Source organism: Talaromyces stipitatus, genomic scaffold (genome assembly GCF_000003125.1).
Source record: "Talaromyces stipitatus ATCC 10500 scf_1105507295487 genomic scaffold, whole genome shotgun sequence".
Taxonomy (NCBI): domain Eukaryota; kingdom Fungi; phylum Ascomycota; class Eurotiomycetes; order Eurotiales; family Trichocomaceae; genus Talaromyces; species Talaromyces stipitatus.
In genome coordinates, this window is record NW_002990120.1 from 912,954 (window position 1) to 935,565 (window position 22,612).

A 22,612-nucleotide genomic window follows, 5' to 3' on the forward strand; every position below is an offset into this window, starting at 1 on the left:
GATGATGCGGGGAGTGAGGATGGGTGCGTGACTTTTAGAGAACAGTGGGGCATGCCTTATAGTCCTTAACAATTCAATGCTAGCACAATGCTTTCTACACTATGATCTAGAGTTATAAGGAATTAATAACGCGTCACATAGCTAATACAATGTGCAATACATGCTGAAGAACAATGAATCTATCGATCAAAGATGACTACCTGGCCCCTGTCCCAAAGGCTTCGACGAGAAAGCATTGAAATATGCATTCAATGCATCAACCGTACCACTCCCCTCGACTAGACGAACAATGCAAGCAACATGACTATCAGGACGAACAACAACAACACCACCCTGCTCAGGATCAAATCCCAGCTTCTCATGTGCCGAGTACTTAGCATGCGGTACTCGCACGTCAGGGATATCATCGGCATAGATGTGATGGTGATAATCCTTGACAATCTGAGGCAAAGACTGCATATCAACGCCATTTTTCTCAGAGGCGAAGATAAAGTTGAGAGTGAACAGTTTGGAATGCGGGTTATGTCGCTCAAAGTATGATACGTTGGCGATATCAGGCCGGCGGTAAACAGATAGGAAAGACTTCTCCTTTTCGATATAGCTGGCAAAGTCTTCAAGGGCCTTTTTGCTTTTTTGTGGTGTACCCGCAAAGACAAAGACTCGGAATGAGCCGTTTGCGGGCACTTCTTGTTCTAAATGGATCATGTTGGCGTCAGAGAGACGTGTGACAGTCGTAGGGGTGAAAGCCCTGCCGGGTACGAGTTTCACACCATCAATGCCGAACAAGTGTGACTGAGCGGGATGACTGGGACTCCAGTTGATGACGTTAGGGTCGTATGCAACTCCGTATCCACTAGTGAACTCGCAAGAAGACTTGAAAGTCTGCACAAACTCGTTCTCTTCGGCATTGGCATCGTTCGATTTAGCATTACCGACTTCCTCTGCACTGGGAGGACGTTTTGAAAAGAGGGCTGCGTATTTATTGTCAAAGGCAAGCAGGTCCTCGGCAATCTGCTTGCGTTCTGGCTCATATGACTCGAGGAGAGATCGGTTGGCGAATCCAGATTCAACGGCGTGCATCTTCCAGGCGAAATTGAGTGCGTCATGGAAAGCTGTGTTCATGCCTTGACCTGCCTTGGGCTGTATAAAATTAGTATACTCGATTACAATAAGAGATTTAAAAACGTACGCTGTGAGTATGGCAAGCATCTCCACCCATGAATACGCGGTGGTCCAATGTGTACTTTTCTGCAATTCCCTGTCCAATAGGATACACAGAGTACCATTCAACCCGGTCCCATTGAATAACATAAGGTCGTAAAATCTTCTTAGCAGCAGCTTGTACCTCTTCTACAGTGGCCGTCTTTCGCGGGTTCCAGTCAGGATCGGTCGAAGATGCGATTTGCACGTATAGTCGGACCATGTTATCCTCACGAGGAATGACCATGATTGAGCCGCTGTCCGAATGTATGGTACATTTTGTCTACACAATCAGTTCAAGCCCTGAACCTCGTAGACGGTGAGCGTACCTTGATGTCAGGGAAATTGGTCTGTACAACACCATCCATCACACCCCAGACGAAAGAAATCTGATCCTTATAGCTGATCTTGACCCCCAATTTCTCCCGGACAAAACTGCGCGCACCCTCTCCACTAAACAGATACTTGGCGCGCACATTCTCAATGACGTTGGTATCCAAACACTTGAGACTGACTTCAACAGGATACTCTGCATCCGTCCCATTATTCTCAAAATCGACGATCGTCCAGGGACGGTCAACAACTGTGCCAGCTTTCTCAATCTCGTCCAGGAACATCTTTTCAATTTTCCCTTGGTGCACCAAAGCAGTAAATGGGTATCTCGTATCAATAAAACGAGGACAGCTAGGCCAGTTGCCAGTCCTAGTAATACCTTTACCACCAGGAAGAGGATCCCAGAACGCGACATCGTATACCTTGGCGGGCTCGTATGCCATCAGAGCACGTTTCAAGCCGAGATTTCTCAAAATCTCGATGGAGCGAGGCTGGATACCGTCGGCGCGGCCAGTGGCTGTCGGCACAGGGCGGTTGTCGATATGTTTGACTCTGTAGCCCCAGCGAGAGAGACATAGTGACAGCAGAATCCCAACAGGACCCGCGCCGACGATCACGATGTCGTATCTGTTGTCTTGTTTCGCCATATTGTGGTTTATCGAGGTTGGTAAGAATATCTCTTTCTTATACTTGTCTCAAGTGTAGGGTATCAGAGCATAACAAGAAAGACCGACAACACGAAACAAAAACAAAGAAAGGAACGAGCATCGTCAGGGCGGAAATGTCCCATTAATAAATAGCAGCTGGAAATACCGAATCATCGTGGACAAGCGTACGACCGGATCTAGAAAACGGCAAATGTCGTCGAAATGTCCGCCGAAATAACATTGGCTGCTCGGTGCCACAGCCCACATTGGCTGCGCAGTAGTGCTAGTATCGTAACGAGCTGATTCATGATGTCCATGCGCTGGATCACAGTTATTCGATGAATCGATATAGGCTGGGGTTCAGTGCGGGGAGAAGCTTGTCTACAGAAAGTCGTCGGTCGGGGATCGCGGCAACCGGGTGCTCCACCCACGGTTAGAAAGTCGGCAAGTGGAGAGTCTTCAGCTGTTTCTCTGCACGATTTCTGTGAAGAAGAATTATCCCTGGATCTAGCGATTATAGTGCAATTATATCGAGTTATTGAGTCAGCTTAACCGGAGTGTATGTGTGGCTCGAGTGGTTGAGAGGACTGGTCACGTGACTGTCCATGACCTACTACGATGCAAGAAGTATAATACCAGTTCAACAGTAAGAAAAATAGCTTAGATGAATTCCGAGATGCATAGCCCAAGCAACATATACCACTGTTATGTGTTGACTTTGATTGATGGACTCGACCTGGTATAGGTATTGCGTCTTGATATGCGTAGGTAGGATAACCCTAACGCAAACTATATACCCGGCTTACTGAGATTCAGCAGATACGCTTCGATTCCAAGCAGTATCTAGCCACGACCGTTGTCTGCAATAATCTCGAGCCATTGCTAGGTAGTTGCCTAGGTGACTGCAAATACGGCATGGTTAGCTTCAAGTTTGGCCATATTCTCAGTAATCCCAGTCAGAGATGTCGAATATCATTGTATACAACGGAAAACTCAGGCTGGCCCAGAGATATCCATCATGCCAGACATATATCCAGCAGCACCATGATAAGCAGTCCTAGACATAGATGAATGTCGCCAACACAATGCACTCAACTAACAGTGACCTCTGTCCATTGTGTGTATCATTGATAAGGACCTGTGACATCGTGACACTGATACTGGTCGCCCCCGGCGATGAAAAGTTTCCACTCAACACTCCAGTAATAGATCATAATAAGAACTTTTCTTTCCTTCCTTCTTCTTTCTATTCTTCTTCACTCAAAATCTTTTTTTTTGTACCTGCACTTGTTGGCTTTTTAACCTGTTTGTTTTGTTGTTCACACATATCAGACCAACATCCAGAAAGACAATGGATAAAGATACAAAGAAAAAAGATGAGATGCTATCAAAACCAGCAAACGGGATTGAGACCAAGGGATCGGATAGTTCTGAAGGAGATATTCCTATTCTCTTGCCTCGTCGCTATCATCCCGACTTCAAGGGGAACATGGTGGTAGAGGAACCACAAACTGAATCTGCACCGGCTTCACCTACCTGTCCTCGCCAGACAAGATGGTCTTTCACGCGTACAGCACGAGGAGTCGTTGAGTCATTGCTCCCAGAACCATTAAGGCCTCGATATGTCAACGAGCAACGTCCAGTAATGATGGAGGCGTTACCAGCAAATCTCGTCGACGCGAGAAAGGCGTCCATCTATGATGCGTAAGCTGAATATGATATCTGACTCCAGGATAGCGTTAACATTGTACAGTGTACTGCACCCACCACGACCATCTTCGTCTGTGTATGAGGATGATGACCGCTGGCCCGACTTAACTACTAGCAGTGGGAGCACCTGGCATTACGAGGGCAATTCCTCAGGCATCAACACTGCCAGGAACGTCCGACGCCATAATACTCCTCGCCCTGGGCAACTAAACACTCACAAACCTCTTCCTTTGGACCCTCCCAATGTTGTCAATCTGAGACGCGAACAATCACAATATCTTGAAGGGTCCTCTTTCCATCAATCCTCGCGTCCTCAGACAGTCTTTCCTGGTTCTAGTTACTTGGACGATCCTCAACCTATCCAAGAATGTGAAGAAACGAGGTCTAGCCTTCACACTCTTGACCAGTCTCAGACATCCTCAAACAATCAGCAAGGCGATATGTATTCGCAGTTGGCTGCTCTACGGGTCAACTTTTCTCGTCGCCACAGCGCTCGCCTGCCTGACGCTGACGATTTGAACGAGAAAGCACCCCTCTTACAAACTTCAGAGAGCACTAATCTAGCAAAGAAAGAACACGTACCATTTGATCCTATTGACCCTTACCATCATAGTGGCCAGCCTAAGAAGAAGGTGCTGTATGGTCCTGCTGGCTACCTGGGCAAGAGCAAGGATTGGAAGAACTCGAACCTTCAGAGGATGACTGAGAAAGTCGAATCACTCGGACATCGTGTGGTATGTGTTGTATCTTGAATGAGATAAAAATACTTGGACTAACTTGAACTAGAAACGTGGTATCCAGCGTACCCTGGAACGTGACCCAGACGACAACAGAATGGAATTACTTCATGGCATCGTGATGAAGCCTAGCATTTCAATCAATGTCGACCCCGAAGCTCAGTCAGAAATTTACTCCAAGCTTGAGCTATTCCTTTGCATGAGCGCCAACTCGTATCTTCTCGTTCAGCTGCAAAACAACCGCTTCGTTGGCAACGATTCTATCAAGCGCTTTGTCAACTCCTGGAAGTCCAGGAACCGACCCGTCGTCCCTGAGTTTCAATTTGACATGAAGACTCAACGGGACATCATCGTTCACAACCTTCGGACTTTCGAGTTTCCCGGCAGATACGGTCTAGATCCAGTGCTCTTGAGAGGTACACTGGATGCTTGGGGTAGTGTTATCAGCCAGTTGAATGTTCGCAGTTATTGCTGGCCCGATAGCGCTATTCGTAAGCTCTTCCACGATGTCGAGCCAATCCTTGAGATGCTAGGTGCTTCCAGAGAGGTTCTTGCTACTTTCCTCCAGATCAAGCAGGTGGTCGTCGCGATTGTCCAGCAAGCCAAGTACAAGAGGAAGATGGAGCAACTCAAGCTTGCATCTTCCCTGCATGATCCATTCTAAGGGCTGGTTTGGCGGTGAAGTCGGTTATTTTTGGCTTTCCTTTGATTTTTCTTTGGCGTCTATTTTCTCTTCTTTGTCCATATGGTCTTTTCAATACTGATTTGTAATAGTTTCGCGAATGACCGAGTTCATTAAGATAGCCGAATGAAAACATGAGTTTAGGAAAGATCCACTAAAGTAAGGCGACGTCATCACCGCTCCGGCGATCACATGGCAGCAGTTCTTCTCATCAACACACCGTCTCCTTCATAGATGCATTAAACGATGCGGTTTTGATCTTCTGTTGTCAGCGAACATTATACACGTCTGAGTTATTATTGCTTCTCGCTACGGCTGGTGCAAGCATGCCCCTGCTAGTTTTGTTTTGGTTGCTGCCTTGGTAGCTACGCGACGGTCATCTCGAAGACGGAATATGGCATATTCGCCGTGATACAGAAGAATATCTGATACTCATATCAAACTAAATACTCGAGTACGTCCGTCAGTTATGTCCGGTCCAGTCCACACCTACGGCCCAACATGCCTTCGATCTACGCCGAAGCTGGATCTCGTCGCTTTCCAGTCCTCGTCCGATCCTCCGCCAGTCAATTCCCAATTCTTCTATACCTCCTCTCTTCCGATCGATGATCCCTTGACTCCGCTTCCGGCGGCTGCGACTGCGGCATCTGGGAGAACAGCGTTTACGCCACAGCCTTTCTCGGCGCGGGATAATGTTGCTTTGGAACAGGCTTGGAGAGCTCTTGCGGATACTGCTTCGCAGGAAACACGTCCGGGGATTAGTTCCCGGAAGGATAAGGCGAGGAATTTGGGTACCACTTCTGGGGCGGGTAGCATTGCGAGCGATGCTGGTGGTATGCCTATGAAGAGATCGGAACTGTTTAACCGACATGAAGGTCCATCGACATGGCCGAAGAAGAGGGACACATCTCCGTTAGGGCGAAAGTTCAAGTCAGTAAAGCGAAATAGTGCCTCCTTAGCTGGCTCGGAAGGCCATGTCTCCGGCTCGGAGGGAGCTTCATCTTCGCGTATTCAGCAGGGAGGTGAGAGCACTGCAAATGGCCAGAGCACGGATTTCGGCACAGATGATATAACCGCTCCTGCAACCCGTGAGGAAGTCACAGAAAATGCGACTGCTGAAGTACTGGATACTGAATTCTCACCCGAGGAACCTGAGGATCGTTCGGCAAGATACAAAATCCCAGTCGGAGTCTCGCGTCTTCATTTGGTAGAGCTACCAGGATTGAAGGTGATACAGTCTTAGACTCTTTTCATCGCTACTTGCTGACTTACGTAGATGAAACCGATATATTGGAGTCCGCTTCACGACATATCAGATGTCCTTCGCGCAACATGGTTTTATAAAAACACAATGCTTCCAATTGAGCCGTATCTTGCCAACGAGCTTGAAAAGGGTTATCATTATATGCGTGCTTGGACAGACACTTGGCAAGATGAACTCAACAGCTGCGTAGAACATGGGGCTGATGCTGAGATGAAGGTTGTATACAAGTTGTGGCAGGATGATTTTGTGTCTCGAAGCCGGCCAGAGACTGCTCAGGGTGGGAAAATGTCTACGGATGTGTCTGTTGATGATGCAGATGCCGATATTGAGGAAGTCACATTTGCGCAAAATCTGGCAGCCAGCGGCTCTACAAAGGAAACCGAGTCAGGTTCATACAAGAATGCTAGTGTGATCTATGTTGACGGTAAAGATGCTCAAATACTTCGCCCAAGTCTTCTGCCTTCGGTTTCGAGGAATCGTCGACCTCTTAGCTCAATTCGCAAGGGGCGTCAAATCGGTATCCCTGTAGTTCGTGGGTTCGACAGGAAGCAATGGGATCAACTTCATCCTGTCAAGCAGACAAACATTGACATGAGACACTACTTAACACGGCCCCAAACGAGACATTCCAGAGGCGAGCAAATCTGTTATGCTTGTGACATTGAAGGTAGTCGACCCAATCCATCGGACTTGGTTCTTGTCATCCATGGGATTGGTCAAAAACTGTCTGAGAAAATGGAAAGTTTCCATTTCACCCATGCCATCAATGGGTTCCGCAGGTCTGTTAATATGGAACTCAATAACGAAGAGATTTGGCCTTTTATTCGCCCTGACCATGGAGGTATCATGGTGTTGCCGGTTAATTGGCGGTCGACATTAGAACTTGCAGATGCTGAAATGGACTCTCTGGATACAAATGACCCTACTGCAAACCACTACACACTCGACGATCTCACACCCAAAACAATCCCCGCAATTCGCACACTTGTTAGCGATGTGATGCTAGACGTACCTTACTATCTCTCTCACCACAAAGAGAAAATGATTCGTGCTGTCGTCAGAGAAGCAAATCGGATATATCGGCTATGGTGCATGAACAACCCTGGATTCCACGAACATGGCAGAGTACATTTACTGGCCCACTCTTTAGGAAGTGTCATGGCACTTGATGTTTTGAGCAACCAGCCTACCAATCCTCCTAGTTTTGATTTGCAGCCGGCTGAATTGCATGATGATATTTTTGAATTCGACCCGAAGAATGTGTTTCTGTGCGGGAGTCCTGTAGGGTTGTTTCTCCTACTTAACAAAGGTAAAATCTCTTCTCCTTTCTACTTGCTCATGCTAATACGGCCTCAAAGCGAACTTGCTTCCACGACGAGGCAGAAATAAGCGAGGGAGGGAAGGCGAAGATATGCAAAGAGGCGTTGCAGGAGAGGCCAAGAAATACGGTTGTCTAGCACTCGACAATCTTTACAATATTATGCATACGACAGACCGTATGTGTTCAAATCACATGTATTATATGTTCAATTCTAACTCTTTCGGATCCAGCAATCGCCTATCAAGTAAATGCAGCAGTAGACAGCGACCTAGCTGCTTCTCTCAAACCCGCCGTCGTCCCCAGCTCCTCATCATCCTTCATCTCATCAATATTCGGTTTTGGACCCACAAACAAATCACTAACGAGTTCCGGTCTCTCAAGCACAGCGCTCCCTTCACGACCCACAAACATCACAAAGTTACCTTCAAACGTCGAACTCGAAACACACGATTTCACACGCGAAGAAATCGCCGAAAAGCGTATGCTCCTATTGAACGATAACGGTCAAATCGATTATTTCATATCTGGCGGTGGTGGACCGTTGAATATTCAGTATCTGAATATGTTGAGTGCTCATAGTAGTTATTGGATATTGCCGGATTTTGTGAGGTTTATTGTTGTTGAGATTGCGCGGAGGCAGGATAAGGATGGGACTTTGTTGGCGTTGAGGGCGGAGAAGAAGAAGGGTTGGAAGGCGTAGATCTACTCTCACAATTGCATTCTAGACATACAATACATGATAAATCTAATGAATGTATATAGAAATAAACTTTTACGTTCATTGCTCTAGATACCTACAAACTAATCCTCCGCCATCAACGGCCCCATCAACAACGCCTCAACAACCTGTCCATCACCAACCACCCCCAGACCAGGATACAAAACCAACAACGCATTCGCCTTCGCAAGACTCCCCACCCTCGAACTCCGCTGCCCAACACCCGCTGTTCCTGTACTAGTCGCATAAAGTCTCCCATCGCGCCGTGACGCAGTCACAATAGCGCGATGATATTCCGTGCGTTTGGGGTCGAGTTTGATGGAATGTGTCAGTGTTGCGGTTATTAAAGGGAGACCCAATCCTGAACCAGGCGGAGTTGTGGGCGTGTTTCGGGTTGATAGACCCATTAATTTGTGCAGAGATGGGAGGACGAAGAGGTTTAATGTTACTAGGGCCGAGGCTGGGTTGCCGGGTAAGGAGAATATGAGTCTCCGTTCGCGTTCTTGCTGCTGCTGCTGCTGCTCAGATGATGCTATCGGTGAGGATGATGGTTTGTACGGCACGCTTGCAAATGTAGTCGGTTTACCGGGCTTCATAGACACTCTACCGAAATGTATAGTACCGCCTAGGGTACGCTCAATTGTTGGTTTGAGTAGATCTAATTCTCCCATTGATACTCCACCCGTTGTGATGATGACGTCTACCGCGGGCTGGGAAACTGATATTCCGCGTAATGCGCCGCGAAGAGCATTCTCGAGTTCGCCGGCCGGTGTGTCGCGGGCTATTCCCAGGTCGACCGTCTCAAAGCCCCAGGCACGCAGACACGAGATTAGAGATGGTCGATTCGAGTCGCGGATTTGACCACCATGTAAAGCACTTGGATCGTCGTGCGGGACAAGTTCGTCGCCGGTACTCATCACGCCAACGGTGGGTTTCTTGAAGATTTTCACGGTTTTGGTACCCGTTGAAGCGAGCAGGCCGATTTCGCCGCCAATAGCAGATATCAAGTCTCCCCTAGACAGGATTTTGGAGCCCTTGGTCACGTCACTACCCGGGTCTCGCACGTTCTCGCCGATTTTTACATCGTCGGTTAGGATCTCAACTGCTGCTTCTTCTTTTCCATCCGGGGTTGTTGAGGCGAGAATAGTGTCTTCGACCATGACTACTGCATTAGCGTTTGGTGGGAGAGGTGCACCTGTAGTTATCCGTGCGATGTTGCCGGGTTCAAGGGGTGGAGGCATAGATGATGCTTGGGCATGCGACACAGAAGCCACCGGAAAAACGCCCTTTGTTCTGGGGCCTGGGGTGCTGTCGTCCGGGACAATGATTGCGTATCCATCGACGATACTTGCTCGATAGGCCGGTACGGCTTCACTGGCATAGACATCTTCGGCGAGGACTGAGCCTACGAGGTCGGTGGTAACTGGTGCTTCTATAATTGTAGGTTCGGGCGTTTCTTTCGCAATGATTTTAAGTGCTTCGTCCACTGAAAGCATCGGATAGGGCGAAGAACGATATCGCCTGGTAGGCCCGGCATTGGGGTCATTTGATTGTGGCCGATCTTCTGGTGAAGTATGCGCTTTTGGGACTGCGTGTCCGTGGTCGTGGTGATGATGGTGATGATGGTGGTGGTGATTATTATGGCTGTGATCTTTTGCCGTTGTGGACTCTGTACCTGTGGACAACAGGCCGGCATCCTGTTCGAGTTTCTTGATTCCTTTTGCGTGGATTGAACGTGAGTCTGCACCAGCTGCTTGGATGCAAGCGTGCGGGAGAAGATTGATGACAGCTTCAAGGTTCTCTTTGGCACCTTTGGGTGATCCTGGGAGTGTGATGACTAGGGATGCATTCCGTGTACCTGCCACAGGACGCGCCATCATGGCGACTGGCAAACCAATTAACGTAAGGGCAAGAGAAATGTATCATCTTGGTACATACATGGAGTCACTTTCAGAGATGCGGCTATCATGCCGTGTCTGTGATGATAATTAGTTGTGGATTGAAATACTAGAAACTGGAATCTTACATAAGTCCCGGCGCATGACGATGAATCAGAGGGGAGACTGCCTGTTATCAAAGTCAGTACTATCTCCAGATTTGACATCCCTACAACATAATAGATGTATACAAACCTCAGGCGTCCCATCCCTAACAGCAAACCCCGTCCCACCACTAGTCAGGATCAAATTGAAGCCATCTTCCTGATTATCAGCCCATTCTTTGACTGCGTTTTGAATCCGATCAAAATCATCCGGAACAATCTTGACAATAGGTGATGACCACGTCTTGGAATGTTGAGGTGATGTAAATATCTCCGTCAGAATCGGGCCGGTCTTGTCACTTTGAGGGTTGATAGAGGCTGTGTCTGAGATAATCAGAATTGCTGGCCGGAGAATGTCTGTGGACATGATTGTTATTGTTTACGAAGTCAAGGAAAAGAGTCTATACATGCTCAGTTGAAATAGAGGTCTAGGTAGAGTTTAACAGAGTGATGGATGACTTCTGGAGTGATGCCCCACATCACAGCATCAGTCAGCATGGCTGTATATGGCGGCATGTTGATACTCTAGAAAAAAAGCGGCATGATATTTGAAGAAAAATAATAACTGTTGAAATCATGGTTACATATGCCAAGGTATAATACTATACACTCGCCTGTGTAGGCGAAGCCAACAAATTCATGCGATGACAAAATCATAATGCACCTATATAAACCATACGCCCCTTGACATTTGACATACAGATAGAAGAAACTGTTTCCGTCGATGAGGACAGAATATGAGAAGCTCGTTAGATGTGATACCCGAGCAAGACGATCTCGTTAGGAACAATCACTTCCTAAGACATCTAGATATGTTATGAACCGTTCATTTGAATTCATTGGCTCGCCCAGAGACCAAAAGACCAATAATCAAGCCGAAAAGACCTAGAACGGAGCTGAAGATTTCGATAACGAGGATTTTGACGAACCTGCCAATTCAATTAGCTTGGTTTGCTGCGAACAGAGGTACAGCGGGGGATAGGAAAGGGAACGAACAAGCTAGGGTCAGCGGCATCGGCTAAAGCAGCACCGCTTCCATTAATACCAACAGAGATACCGCAAATCAAGTTGCAGGCACCGACTGTAATTCCTCCCCAAAACAAAGAGAATCCAGTATAGATATTGCTGCCGGAATACACGTTCAACGGATCAACATAGTTGAGCTTCGAGGAGAAGACAATGGCCATAATGACACCGTAAATGGCGACGACTTCACAGAAAATAATCGAGATCAAGTTTTTTGTTCGTATCCGAGGTGCCTTGACACCACCGCCGAGGATGGATGAACCAGTGAGGAAGATGCCCCTAAGAATGTTGTTAGTCTGGTTCGACAGAAAAAGATGGCTTTGGTCGTACCATGCTGCTCCTACTACCGAAAGACCTATACACATAGCTATTCCGATATTGGCCCATGTGTACGGTGACACTGTCTCTAAAAATTGGCCGACCTAGTTCCAAGTTAGATGATGGAAACCACAACCGCGTAGCCAGAAATCGTACATTAAACGCTTCTCCTTCGCCGTGAAAGAGCATATCTAATCCACCGCATCAGTAATGATCATTCCGAGAGAGAATGGTAGCTCTTACAAGCACCGACAACACCAAGTGCCGCGGTCGCAACACCAGCGGGATAGAGCGCCATTGCTGATGTGTCTGTTTATGTCTCTGCTCCTCGTAGATGACAGACCGTCCAAGCCGGGTGACGTATTCAGCAACCGTACCGAGCAGTCCCTATAGCTATTCAAAGCGTGGGGTCACCGTATGAAGAGGTCGGATAGTAGTTGGCACGGCTGATGATGCTTAGCAGTCTTAGCTAGTGAGATGTCGGCAATCTGCCGGGCGGTGCGGCCATCGGGGCTCCGTCATTGGCTGTGGCCCCCCTCGCTGTGTTAATGCATAAGGTTCACAACTCCAATTAACGATGATACCTGGCAACCTCCCTTTCCTTTACGTCCGTTTTCACTACAACCCTGCTTCCCTCGAATATTCTGCTCTGACGAACGTTACGAATTTGCTTTGTTCAGTTACTTGACACTCATACTCTAATAGCGTTCAACCTTTTATTCACAAGGTCGATCATACCCGAAGCCTCCCCCCTGAATCGAAAGACACCATACCGAATCGTGCAACATCATGGCTTCCCAGACAGCCGCGGGTTCTTATTCGAACCCTTTGAAGAAGTTTAAGTGCGCTATACTGCCGATTGATTTTATATTGAGAAAGGATTGAATCTGATAAGCATTATAGATTAGTATTTCTCGGAGAGCAAAGTGGTATGTTCTGCGATAGGTGGTATATAGTTTCTTTTGGCCTGACTCGCACTCTGCAGTCGGGAAAACATCTTTGATCACACGGTTTATGTACGATTCATTCGACAACACATATCAGGCAACAATCGGAATCGACTTTCTGTCAAAGGTGTGCATGCCACTTGTCCTCGGCCATGACTCTCTAATTGAGAATTATAGACCATGTACCTCGAAGACCGAACAGTTCGACTGCAACTATGGGACACAGCAGGCCAGGAACGTTTCCGATCCCTCATCCCCTCCTATATCCGTGACTCAAGTGTAGCTGTCGTTGTATACGACATCTCCAACGCGAAATCGTTCCAGAACACGAAGAAATGGGTAGACGATGTCCGAGGCGAGCGAGGAAACGATGTGATTATTGTGCTTGTTGGGAATAAGACCGATTTGAACGACAAGCGAGAAGTAACTACCGCGCAGGGCGAGGAGGAGGCCAAGAAAAATGGGCTTATGTTTATTGAGACGAGTGCAAAGGTTGGACATAACGTGAAGCAATTGTTTAGGAGGATAGCACAGGCCCTTCCAGGAATGGAGGGTGAGGCGCAGAGAGGGGAGAACCAAAGTAAGTTTATTTTTCTTGTTGCTTAGTGACGATATGCTAATTTATTTCCTTAACAGTGATCGATGTCAACATTAACCCGTCGCAACCAACAAATAACGACGGATGTGCCTGTTAAGTATTTTGGTGTTGGAGCTGACTTGTGGTTTGATGTGTATAAGTGGCGCATGGTTCCCATGTATATGATTACTATTATTTCTCCTTACGAATTAATATATATTCAGGCATTCTGTCGACTCCTTTCACAGTGGGCAGCCCCGAGGTTCTACCTTCATCCATGCATATCATCAACCATATTCCCTGCCTAGATAGTTAGATTATTGATATCCGAATTCTCCAAAATCTGCAAGCGTTGACTCCCGTCCAACACTAGCTTCAGCATCACTTTCGCGAAGTCATCTACTAGAACAGAAGGACCCATGCCGAAGACCACACTCCTGACAGTCGTTCCCTTAGAGAGCACCATCACAGGCCTCAAGATATAACTTTCGGAAACCTCTCTATTCTCCGGACATACGAAATGAGCTCGTTCTCAACCTGGCCCTGAATACGTCTGTAATCCTGCATGAACCATAGAGACTTTGTCGGGTCCCGTTCTGCGGCCGCAGCCGCTTAGATAAGGAAATCGGAGCTTTGAATTGTTGTCGTTGGTAGTCTCTTTTTGGGCAGAGAAGCTCTCGTTGAAAGCTCGCGCAGCAGTTAGGGTATATTCAATGCTAATTGTTTTGTTGGTTTCGTTATCTAGCATTCTTGCTTTCCCTAGCGCCCTATATGACTGAGCGTCATATCCTCGTTTCAGGTGAGTTGGCGGGAAGAATACAATATACAAGCCTCCGCGCCCTGGACTTCCTGCATGATTGATAGTGAATATGAGAGGAAATTGTTCATAATCAACCCTTTGAGCTTGGGATTACCTGTTAGAGTAGTTGCGAGGTCGCGACGAGAGAGTGCGATGATTGAGGTGATTCGTGTACTTTGGAGGCATTGCTCCAAGACTTCCCGACTAATGAAGCCTGTGACCGTCGATGATCTGATTTATACCGAGATATTTTGTCTCAGAATCTGCGTAGTAGTGAATTGAGAAACATTGTGCTGTTTCAAAGATGTGGTTATAGTATTCGGACTTAGACGGAGATTAGGCTTGGTTCAGCAGTGAAGCCAGATTCACTCATTTTCAAAGAATCGAATGAACCTCAAGGCGAGCTGATTCCAGATTTGAAGTTCTTTGTTACCTTGGAAGTTGATACAAAGGATCAACCAAATCCTTGACCAGTTTCGTAAAGCATGATTGCTGCGACAAGGAGGAGATTTTGGGATCCTCTGAAGACCCTTGTCGGCCCTTGATTGGGTGATCGGATGCTCTACTTTTCGGAGTGCGGCTTTGGCTTCAAAAAGTCTTCTAGTACTCGGGAACGAGAGGGTGTATCCGACATCCAGAGCACAAATTGATTTATGAATATTGAATACATTGAAGTATCCGCATCCGGTTGGAAAAAAAAAAAAAATTATATCCCCTGAGGCCAAAGAATAGCCACCGAGACGTCATGTAATAAGGATCTGCCTAACAAAAAATATCAAAAGGCTTGGCGGACGGCTTCCCCGGGAACTACCAACCTCTTCTCTTTCTGTTTTCCCTCCTTATCTGTTGCCATCGTTGTCACTTCTGGCTCACTTTATCTCAACGCTATTCGCATTTCTTACTCCGCGCTTTATATCGGCGATCAGTGACATTCAGACCAAGTATATTACAGTGAGTCGGTGCATTCACTGTCAACCTCAGTTTTCTGCTGTTTGGCTTATCTAGCGGTGGTCTACGACCATCGCCTCGAGCGTCATCAACATGGCGCTTCGCATATTTCGCATTCCGCGCCCTCAGGTAAGGAAGACGATGTACTTTACTTTCATGAGATAGATAGAAGATCACCAGCTAACATGTATCTACTCAGCGCTTTTTGTGCGTCCTAAGCTTACAGACGGGTGCTTCGCTCATCACGTTGTCATTGCTTCTCAACAAAATCAGCGGCCTATATGGATTGCTCGCTCTTTTAACTGGCTACCACCTCTCACCGATTCAACTTTCTATGTACATGTACTCACTAGCCGCCCTCGCCCTCGCCGTGCTTCTTTTCCCTCATATCAGAAAACAAACACCTCTCCATTGTCTGGGTCTCGCGTGGCTTTACTTCTTCGACACCGTTATCAACGCCGCATATACAGCTGCATTCGGTGTGACGTGGTTTTTGGTTGTGTCTCAACATACTCATAATGCGCCCACTACGTCGGGTCCTGGTTCAACGATTGATGATACGTCCGGCTTTACGAGCCCGAAATACAATGTCTCGTCGGTGCATATCCCTGGCCCCGGAGACGACTCGGGAATCACAGCAGACCCAGCCGCCTCGCCGGCTGGTATGGCTGCTGGCGCTCCGACCGGCACTCCCAGTCTCGGTGATGGGATCAAGCAACCAGAGAGCCTTGAGAGCATCATCATGATTTCTATTCTATTGCTGATCCGCCTCTACTTTGTCCTGGTCATGTTTGCCTTTGCCAGGCAGACATTGCGTCAGAAGCTCCTGAATGCTTCCCAGCCATCCTACAATCAACTTCCTACGCACAGCCGTGCCACCTCAGTGGCAACGGTGGCTAGTGCGCCTGATATCGATCGCGAGCCTTTCCTCCCACATACCCCAGAAGGTCAGGGCTGGCAAGGAACATTGGGCCGTGCCATGATCAGTGTCTTCAAAAATTACTGGCTGGCCCCCGAGTCTCCAGAAGTCGAAGATGCAAGCTGGATGAAGGGATTTGGCCGCAGCCTTCATTCTCATTCTCATTCTCATTCTCGCAACGACTCGTCATTTGAGGGTCTATCAGAGCGGGAGCGACGCCGTCGATCTGGTACCGGTCCTCCGAAGCCATCGCAGTCAGTTCTTCAGGCTGCAGCTTTGATGCAGCCTATTGGCGGCGAAGGTGGCAATGCCGGTGTTGACCTTCAGGATCTGAACGAGCATAGATGAACTGGCATTGCCTAGACGAGAACGATGACTTTGGAGTTTATTTTGTCATTTTCGTGGCGTTTGACATATCCTACATCTTCTATTCGAACATGATTTTTACCATACGGGATGATCGTTTCAGCATTTTACTGCATGTACTTCATCTTTTACTCCAACCGCTATCGCCATCGGAGAGATAGTGTATCGGGATGACTCGAATGGCCGGCTGGGTGAGCCGTTTATAATGACGCGAAACACATTCGCAATTCTGCATGTTGATGTCGGCCGGGACGGATGGCGTGATAGCATGTATATTCCATGCGCAGCCGGACATTTTGTCTGGTGGCTTAGTAAAATTGGTTAGGCGCAGACAGGTATATAATGATTTGATTGATTGATTATTTATTTATTTAATAATTCTTACTTATAGACTCTGGAATTGACTGATTCGGCCGACACTCGGTCACGGGACTCGTCCTCCGCAAAATGTTTGGCCTGTTTGCATCGATGTCGTGATCGTCGGCCAATCGCATCGGCCGCGTTTCCATTAAGCATATTTCCCTATCTGGACATTTTTTCTGACTCCCCTCATGACTTTTCTCTTTTTTGATCAGTGATCACTTGTATGATACTGTAGCCAGAGAGTCTTTTATTCACCTCTCTGCTCTGCTCTGTTCTGCTCCTCTGTTTCCATTTCTCTTCTCATTGTGTGTGAGAGAAAGTACAATTGCATCAAGTACACTCCCATGTGGTGATATAGATTCACCCCCCTCACCCCAATCTTTCATAACCCCCCCCCCCCCCCAACGGTTGTTGCCATAGGGCGTGAGATTTGGCTGTCGACATGGCATCTGTAACAACCTCCGCACAAGCGGGTGAGTTTTCTCCAAATACCTCTTGGAGTTTGTAATGTATATACTGACGTACCCCAGCGGCTAGAATCGCCTACCTTGCGAGCGATGTCATACTTTCTCTCCAGCCATCGCTACAAACGGACTCTATCTTTTCCAACTCAATAAACACTCAGGCCAAGAACCTTGATCGTAGTGTGTTATTGAAGGACACTCCAGAGGTAGTCCGTTCCAATTCAATATATGAGATCATCCACTAACTTTCTCAGATCCGTCCCGTCCGCTTCAATGAAGACCCTCTTCTCTCTGCATTCCATCCTCTCCAGCAAGGCAAGCTTGTCACGGTCACGACATCATCTTCTGTACTTCTCAACTCAATCCCCCACCTCTACCGACTCGCCAACCATCCCATCGTGTTGCATGTCGCTATCGAGGCCTCGGATTTCAGCGCCATCAGCTCAATCCGACAATGCGGATTCACATTCCTTCAATCCGAGACTATTCAAGAGGCTCAAGATATTGCCTTGACGGCTCATGCTCTGGCTCTCAAGTCCGGAAAAGGTGTGATTCACTTCTTTGATCCCGCCAATTCCGCCAACGATGCTGCTATTACACCAGAAGAGTACGAGGTTGTCAAGACGGTTTTGGACTTGGATGCTATCCGACCTTCCTACAGCCAATCGGCCGATGGTCAGACTCTCTATGCGGATTCCGGACGACTGGCAACCGTCTCTGAGAATGGCATGGAATTATCCACCACGGCTACTTCAGCACCAGCACCCACACTCCTAACCACGTCATCAGCTGCATTGAGCCGGGATGCCTCTTCTGTTGGATCTTCCCGTCGGGACAGCTCCTCTGATAGTCATGATGTGAGCTCTGCTGCCACAACCGTTGACGCCACAAGTGTGCGACCTGTCAATTCTGCGGATATCTTTAGATGGGCTTCTGAAATTTGGGAGACTATTGCAAAACTTACCAGCAGACAATACCAAGCAATTGAGTATACTGGTCCGCAAGAAGCAAAGTCAGCCATTTTTATCTTTGGCTCTACTGGTGTCTTTGTTGATGCTTTGAGTGATGCGAGCACTAGTGCCGATTTGAAGGAGATTGGAATCATCACAGCTCGTCTCTATCGTCCTTGGATCGGGAGCTTGGTTGCAAACCAGATTCCCAAGTCTCTTAAGCAGATTGCTGTCCTAGAGCAAGTACGAAAGACTACCAGGTGGGGTCCATCCTTCTTGGATCTGCTTTCCAGTTTGTCTTCAGGCCAAGGTCAATCGCCCCGTCTTGTTGGATATCGTCTTGGCCATGTAGAGCCATCTACAGTTGGACAAGCTTTGCGTGGTATCTTACAGAACCTTACTTCTGAGTCACCCATTCAGAACCTCGAGGTTGGGAGCTACGAAGTGCCCACTACAAAACAAGAATTGGTCCAGCCCGCTCTTGAAAATGCTTACACAAAGATTCTGGATCAACTTTTCGGTCAGCGATTGTACGTTGCCAACCAACTGGGTGCCAAAGATGCCGGCATATCTGCCACGATCGCTGCTAGCCCTGAGTACGGTTTTGGTTCTCTGATCGCAAGATCCGAGCACCGCGAGCGATTCATCGCAGAAGTTGAAGAGGCTGCCAAATCACCAGCATTTGTCACAGATAAGCCAGCGCAATGGTTGTCTAAATGGGCGTTGAGCGCACAGGATACCGCCAAGGTCAATGCCCTTGCTGAAGATGTTATCGATCACCTGAAGGTAGACGGTTCTCAAGTAGCAAGACAGCTTCTCGAAAATCACAAATTGTTCTTCAAAGAGTCTCAATGGCTCATTGGATCCGACGCTTGGGCTTACGATCTCGGTAACTCTGGTGTTCATCACGTCCTCGCGTCGGGCGCTAATGTCAACATGCTCATCATCGATTCCCAGCCATACTCCGAGCATGCCGCTGCTGATCCTACACGCCGAAAGAAGGACATCGGCTTGTATGCCATGAATTTTGGAAATGCATATGTCGCCTCCGTTGCTGTTTACGGCTCTTACACCCAGGTCCTGCAGGCTATGGCAGAGGCCGATCAGTACGACGGGCCTTCCGTTGTTGTGGCTTATCTGCCATACCACAAGGAGAACGAGTCTCCCTTGGCTGTGTTGCAGGAGACAAAGAAGGCGGTTGATATCGGTTACTGGCCGCTCTACCGTTGGAATCCGGACAGCGATGAGAATGGAGAGCCCAAATTCTCTCTTGACTCTGAGCGCATCAAACGCGAACTTGAAGAGTTCCTTCGCCGTGATAACCAGCTCACTCAGCTGATGAGGCGCCACCCCAAGTTTGCAAACAACCTTTCCGAGTCTTATGGAACCGAGGTTCGTGCACTTCAGAAACGCAAGGCCAAGGACTCGTATGAAAAGCTACTAGAAGGACTGTTTGGTGCTCCTCTTACTATTCTATATGCTTCCGATAACGGCAATGCTGCCAACATTGCTAAGCGACTGGGTAATCGTGGACGCCTGCGAGGTCTCAAAACCTTGGTCATGGCTATGGACGACTATCCTATCGAAGATCTTGCTACAGAGGAGAACATTGTGCTCATCTCTAGTACCGCTGGTCAAGGTGAATTCCCTCAGAATGGTCGAGCATTCTGGGAAGTCGTTAAAAGCTCTGGCGATCTCGATCTTTCTTCTGTCAAGTACTCTGTATTCGGTTTGGGTGACAGCCATTACTGGCCTCGTAAGGAAGACAGGATATATTACAACAAGCCTGCCAAGGATCTTGATGCTCGAATCTCTTTCTTGGGTGCTACTAAACTTACTGATATTGGATTGGGTGATGACCAAGATCCAGACGCTTTCCAGACTGGTTATGCAGAATGGGAGCCCCGTTTGTGGCAAGCGTTGGGTGTCGACAAGGTTGAGGGTATTGCGGATGAGCCTCCTCCATTGACTAATGAGGATATCAAGATTGCCTCCAACTACCTCAGAGGTACAATTGTCGAGGGACTATTGGACGAGAGCACGGGTGCTATTTCCGCGAGCGATTCTCAACTCACTAAATTCCATGGAACTTATATGCAGGATGACCGTGATTTGCGTGACGAGCGCAAAGCACAAGGTCTTGAGCCTGCTTATTCTTTCATGATTCGTTGCCGACTCCCCGGTGGTGTCGCTACGCCTCTTCAATGGTTGCAAATGGACGAGATCAGCAGTGCACATGGAAACGAGACTATGAAACTTACGACAAGACAAACATTCCAGTTCCACGGTGTCATCAAGAGCAAGCTTCGCCCAGCGATGCGTGCCATCAACAGGGCATTGATGACAACACTTGCAGCTTGCGGTGATGTTAACCGTAACGTCATGTGCAGTTCCCTTCCTGAGCTTTCCGAATATCACCGTGAAGTTCACGCTATCTCGAAGAAGATTTCAGACCATTTGCTGCCAGCGACTACCGCGTACCATGAGATTTGGCTAAAGGACGATGATGACAAGAAGGTCCAGGTCGCCGGAGATGCAGTTCAAGATTATGAGCCTTTGTACGGCCCTACTTATCTTCCTCGTAAATTCAAGATCACCATTGCTATTCCTCCTCACAATGACACCGATGTTTATGCCCATGACATTGGTCTTATTGCTATTAGGGGCTCTGATGGTCATCTTGAAGGTTTCAACGTTATTGCTGGTGGCGGCATGGGTGTGACACACAACAACAAAAAGACATATCCCCGAACTGGTTCCATGTTCGGCTTCGTACCAGCTGATCAGGCACACGTTGTCTGCGAGAAGATCATGCTCGTCCAGCGTGATCACGGAGACCGCAAGAACCGTAAACATGCTCGTCTTAAGTACACTATTGACGATATGGGAGTTGAAGTCTTCAAGGGCAAAGTGGAGGAGATCCTGCCAGACGGCATTCGATTCGCTGAGCCACGCCCTTTCAAGTTCGTCTCAAATATCGACACTTTCGGCTGGCAAAAGGACGAGAAGGGCTTGAACCATTTCACTTTCTTCATTGAGAACGGTCGTATTGAAGACACAGCCGACTTTCCCATGCGAACCGGTCTGCGTGAACTTGCTAAGCTCAACAAGGGCGAATTCCGTCTGACTGGTAACCAGCACGTAATCTTGTCGAACATCCAAGACTCGGACCTCCCGGAGATCAAGGCACTATTAGCCAAATATAAACTCGACAACACTGCCTTCAGCGGCCTGCGTCTCTCATCTTCCGCATGTGTCGCTTTCCCGACCTGCGGTCTTGCCATGGCCGAATCAGAGCGGTACCTCCCCATCCTTATCGACAAGCTTGAGTCCACTCTTGAAGAGAACGGCCTCTCTAAGGAGAGCATCGTCATGCGAATGACCGGCTGCCCCAACGGGTGCGCTCGTCCATGGCTCGCCGAAGTCGCCTTTGTCGGCAAGGCCTATGGTGCGTATAACATGTACCTCGGTGGTGGTTACCACGGCCAGCGCTTGAATAAGCTCTATCGCTCCTCGATCAAGGAAGATGAGATTTTGGATATTATGAAGGGTCTGCTTAAACGATACTCTCTTGAGCGTAAAACTGACGGCGAGACACCTGAGCGTTTTGGCGATTGGTGTATTCGTGCTGGAGTTATTAATGAGACTACCGAAGGCAAAAATTTCCATGATAATGTGAGTTTTCATCCATTCCTTTGAAAGACTACCGTCCTAACTAAATTTGCAGACCGCCGAGGAAGAAGATGAGGAGTAAATAGTTCGTCCTGCCTTCGAGTTAAAAAAGCTTTAAAGCGATGATTTATGAAGAAAATGGAAATCATCTAGGATCGAGTTATGAATCTCCTTTCTTTTGGGTTGAAAATTGTGACATTGAATGATAGGACTTGTACAGTGACCCGTTACCTCTGTTTAATATATCAAAATACAGTACTGTTTAAAGTAACTTATATCAAAACTAATGTATAACGTGCTTCGTCAGGATCAATACAGTAAACTCTCTCATGATTCAAGGTAATTAATTTTTACTCTGCCCTAATACACTGCTTAGGTGCTCGGCACATTTCGATCACATTCAACACAACAAAAATACCCCATAGTAGTTTCTGAAAAAGCATCCACAAAGACACGAGAATTAATTTCCACTCATCTTTCTTGTTATTGCTGTTGTAAATCTTGCAAAGGCGATTGGATGCATGGACAACGACGTAAGTCACGGCCTCTATAAGACTGACGAAACCAAGGGTACCACCATAACAATTCCTCCTATTCCAAGAAGGCGTTT

At 47.7% G+C, this 22,612-nt stretch overlaps 9 protein-coding genes across 12 annotated transcripts, besides 3 other annotated features; 5 read left to right on the forward strand and 4 right to left on the reverse strand.

The window, feature by feature from the left end:
• Positions 1–176: 176 nt before the first annotated feature.
• TSTA_055360 (FAD monooxygenase, putative) lies at positions 177–2,226 on the reverse strand. The gene is made up of 3 exons (XM_002487097.1): positions 1,530–2,226; positions 1,190–1,483; positions 177–1,140 (listed from the first exon to the last, which is right to left on the reverse strand). The coding sequence occupies exons 1-3, from the start codon at positions 2,178–2,180 to the stop codon at positions 187–189; spliced, it is 1,899 nt and encodes a 632-aa protein (XP_002487142.1). The 5' UTR covers positions 2,181–2,226; the 3' UTR covers positions 177–186.
• A 1,305-nt stretch (positions 2,227–3,531) lies between these two features.
• On the forward strand, positions 3,532–5,444 carry TSTA_055370 (uncharacterized protein; the record flags this gene model as incomplete). Its single annotated transcript, XM_002487098.1, has 3 exons — positions 3,532–3,884; positions 3,934–4,624; positions 4,677–5,444. 3 exons carry the CDS (start codon positions 3,532–3,534, stop codon positions 5,289–5,291), a joined length of 1,659 nt encoding a protein of 552 aa, XP_002487143.1. The 3' UTR covers positions 5,292–5,444.
• A 334-nt stretch (positions 5,445–5,778) lies between these two features.
• Positions 5,779–8,681, forward strand: TSTA_055380 (DDHD domain protein; the record flags this gene model as incomplete). Of its 2 annotated transcripts, XM_002487099.1 has the most annotated exons (4): positions 5,779–6,537; positions 6,586–7,882; positions 7,932–8,069; positions 8,125–8,681. In XM_002487099.1, 4 exons carry the CDS (start codon positions 5,779–5,781, stop codon positions 8,592–8,594), a joined length of 2,664 nt encoding a protein of 887 aa, XP_002487144.1. In that variant the 3' UTR covers positions 8,595–8,681. The 2 variants fall into 2 exon arrangements, with proteins under 2 accessions (XP_002487144.1, XP_002487145.1); XM_002487100.1 differs by having other exon boundaries at positions 6,586–8,069.
• Positions 8,682–8,695: 14 nt separating this feature from the next.
• Positions 8,696–11,020, reverse strand: TSTA_055390 (molybdenum cofactor biosynthesis protein Gephyrin, putative; the record flags this gene model as incomplete). Its single annotated transcript, XM_002487101.1, has 4 exons — positions 8,696–10,497; positions 10,551–10,588; positions 10,639–10,679; positions 10,745–11,020. The coding sequence occupies 4 exons, from the start codon at positions 11,018–11,020 to the stop codon at positions 8,696–8,698; spliced, it is 2,157 nt and encodes a 718-aa protein (XP_002487146.1).
• Positions 10,211–10,246: a microsatellite.
• A 155-nt stretch (positions 11,021–11,175) lies between the features above and the next one.
• On the reverse strand, positions 11,176–12,412 carry TSTA_055400 (V-ATPase proteolipid subunit Ppa1, putative). Of its 2 annotated transcripts, XM_002487102.1 has the most exons (5): positions 12,241–12,412; positions 12,154–12,188; positions 12,010–12,101; positions 11,650–11,958; positions 11,176–11,582 (listed from the first exon to the last, which is right to left on the reverse strand). In XM_002487102.1, the coding sequence occupies exons 1-5, from the start codon at positions 12,293–12,295 to the stop codon at positions 11,480–11,482; spliced, it is 594 nt and encodes a 197-aa protein (XP_002487147.1). In that variant the 5' UTR covers positions 12,296–12,412; the 3' UTR covers positions 11,176–11,479. The 2 variants fall into 2 exon arrangements, with proteins under 2 accessions (XP_002487147.1, XP_002487148.1); XM_002487103.1 differs by having other exon boundaries at positions 11,176–11,958.
• Positions 12,413–12,602: 190 nt separating this feature from the next.
• On the forward strand, positions 12,603–13,894 carry TSTA_055410 (RAS small monomeric GTPase Rab6, putative). 2 transcript variants are annotated; one of them, XM_002487104.1, is made up of 5 exons: positions 12,603–12,839; positions 12,901–12,926; positions 12,983–13,071; positions 13,122–13,524; positions 13,581–13,894. In XM_002487104.1, exons 1-5 carry the CDS (start codon positions 12,787–12,789, stop codon positions 13,637–13,639), a joined length of 630 nt encoding a protein of 209 aa, XP_002487149.1. In that variant the 5' UTR covers positions 12,603–12,786; the 3' UTR covers positions 13,640–13,894. The 2 variants fall into 2 exon arrangements, with proteins under 2 accessions (XP_002487149.1, XP_002487150.1); XM_002487105.1 differs by having other exon boundaries at positions 12,983–13,524.
• TSTA_055420 (nucleoside-diphosphate-sugar epimerase, putative) lies at positions 13,826–15,173 on the reverse strand (the record flags this gene model as incomplete). The annotated part of the gene is made up of 5 exons (XM_002487106.1): positions 13,826–14,021; positions 14,073–14,288; positions 14,342–14,551; positions 14,754–14,906; positions 15,136–15,173. 5 exons carry the CDS (start codon positions 15,171–15,173, stop codon positions 13,826–13,828), a joined length of 813 nt encoding a protein of 270 aa, XP_002487151.1.
• Positions 15,174–15,361: 188 nt separating this feature from the next.
• Positions 15,362–16,917, forward strand: TSTA_055430 (uncharacterized protein; the record flags this gene model as incomplete). Its single annotated transcript, XM_002487107.1, has 2 exons — positions 15,362–15,397; positions 15,468–16,917. The coding sequence occupies 2 exons, from the start codon at positions 15,362–15,364 to the stop codon at positions 16,533–16,535; spliced, it is 1,104 nt and encodes a 367-aa protein (XP_002487152.1). The 3' UTR covers positions 16,536–16,917.
• Positions 16,912–16,933: a sequence feature (AT_rich).
• A 240-nt stretch (positions 16,934–17,173) lies between these two features.
• Positions 17,174–17,196: a microsatellite.
• Positions 17,197–17,358: 162 nt separating this feature from the next.
• TSTA_055440 (sulfite reductase, putative) lies at positions 17,359–22,271 on the forward strand (the record flags this gene model as incomplete). The annotated part of the gene is made up of 4 exons (XM_002487108.1): positions 17,359–17,389; positions 17,447–17,586; positions 17,635–22,005; positions 22,058–22,271. The coding sequence occupies 4 exons, from the start codon at positions 17,359–17,361 to the stop codon at positions 22,082–22,084; spliced, it is 4,569 nt and encodes a 1,522-aa protein (XP_002487153.1). The 3' UTR covers positions 22,085–22,271.
• Between the last annotated feature and the right edge of the window lie 341 nt (positions 22,272–22,612).

Bases quoted from the DNA above. Each gene is read 5' to 3' on its own strand.
- TSTA_055410 (XM_002487104.1), top strand. From the start codon at position 12,787: ATGGCTTCCCAGACAGCCGCGGGTTCTTATTCGAACCCTTTGAAGAAG. The intron at 13,072-13,121 runs GTGTGCATGCCA...TGAGAATTATAG, and splicing joins GAATCGACTTTCTGTCAAAG to ACCATGTACCTCGAAGACCG. The intron at 13,525-13,580 runs GTAAGTTTATTT...TTTCCTTAACAG, and splicing joins GCAGAGAGGGGAGAACCAAA to TGATCGATGTCAACATTAAC.
- TSTA_055360 (XM_002487097.1), bottom strand. From the start codon at position 2,180: ATGGCGAAACAAGACAACAGATACGACATCGTGATCGTCGGCGCGGGT. The intron at 1,484-1,529 runs GTACGCTCACCG...CTGATTGTGTAG, and splicing joins CCAATTTCCCTGACATCAAG to ACAAAATGTACCATACATTC. The intron at 1,141-1,189 runs GTACGTTTTTAA...AATTTTATACAG, and splicing joins ATGCTTGCCATACTCACAGC to CCCAAGGCAGGTCAAGGCAT.
- TSTA_055400 (XM_002487102.1), bottom strand. From the start codon at position 12,295: ATGGCGCTCTATCCCGCTGGTGTTGCGACCGCGGCACTTGGTGTTGTC. The intron at 12,102-12,153 runs GTACGATTTCTG...ACTTGGAACTAG, and splicing joins GCGAAGGAGAAGCGTTTAAT to GTCGGCCAATTTTTAGAGAC. The intron at 11,959-12,009 runs GTACGACCAAAG...CAACATTCTTAG, and splicing joins TCGGTAGTAGGAGCAGCATG to GGGCATCTTCCTCACTGGTT.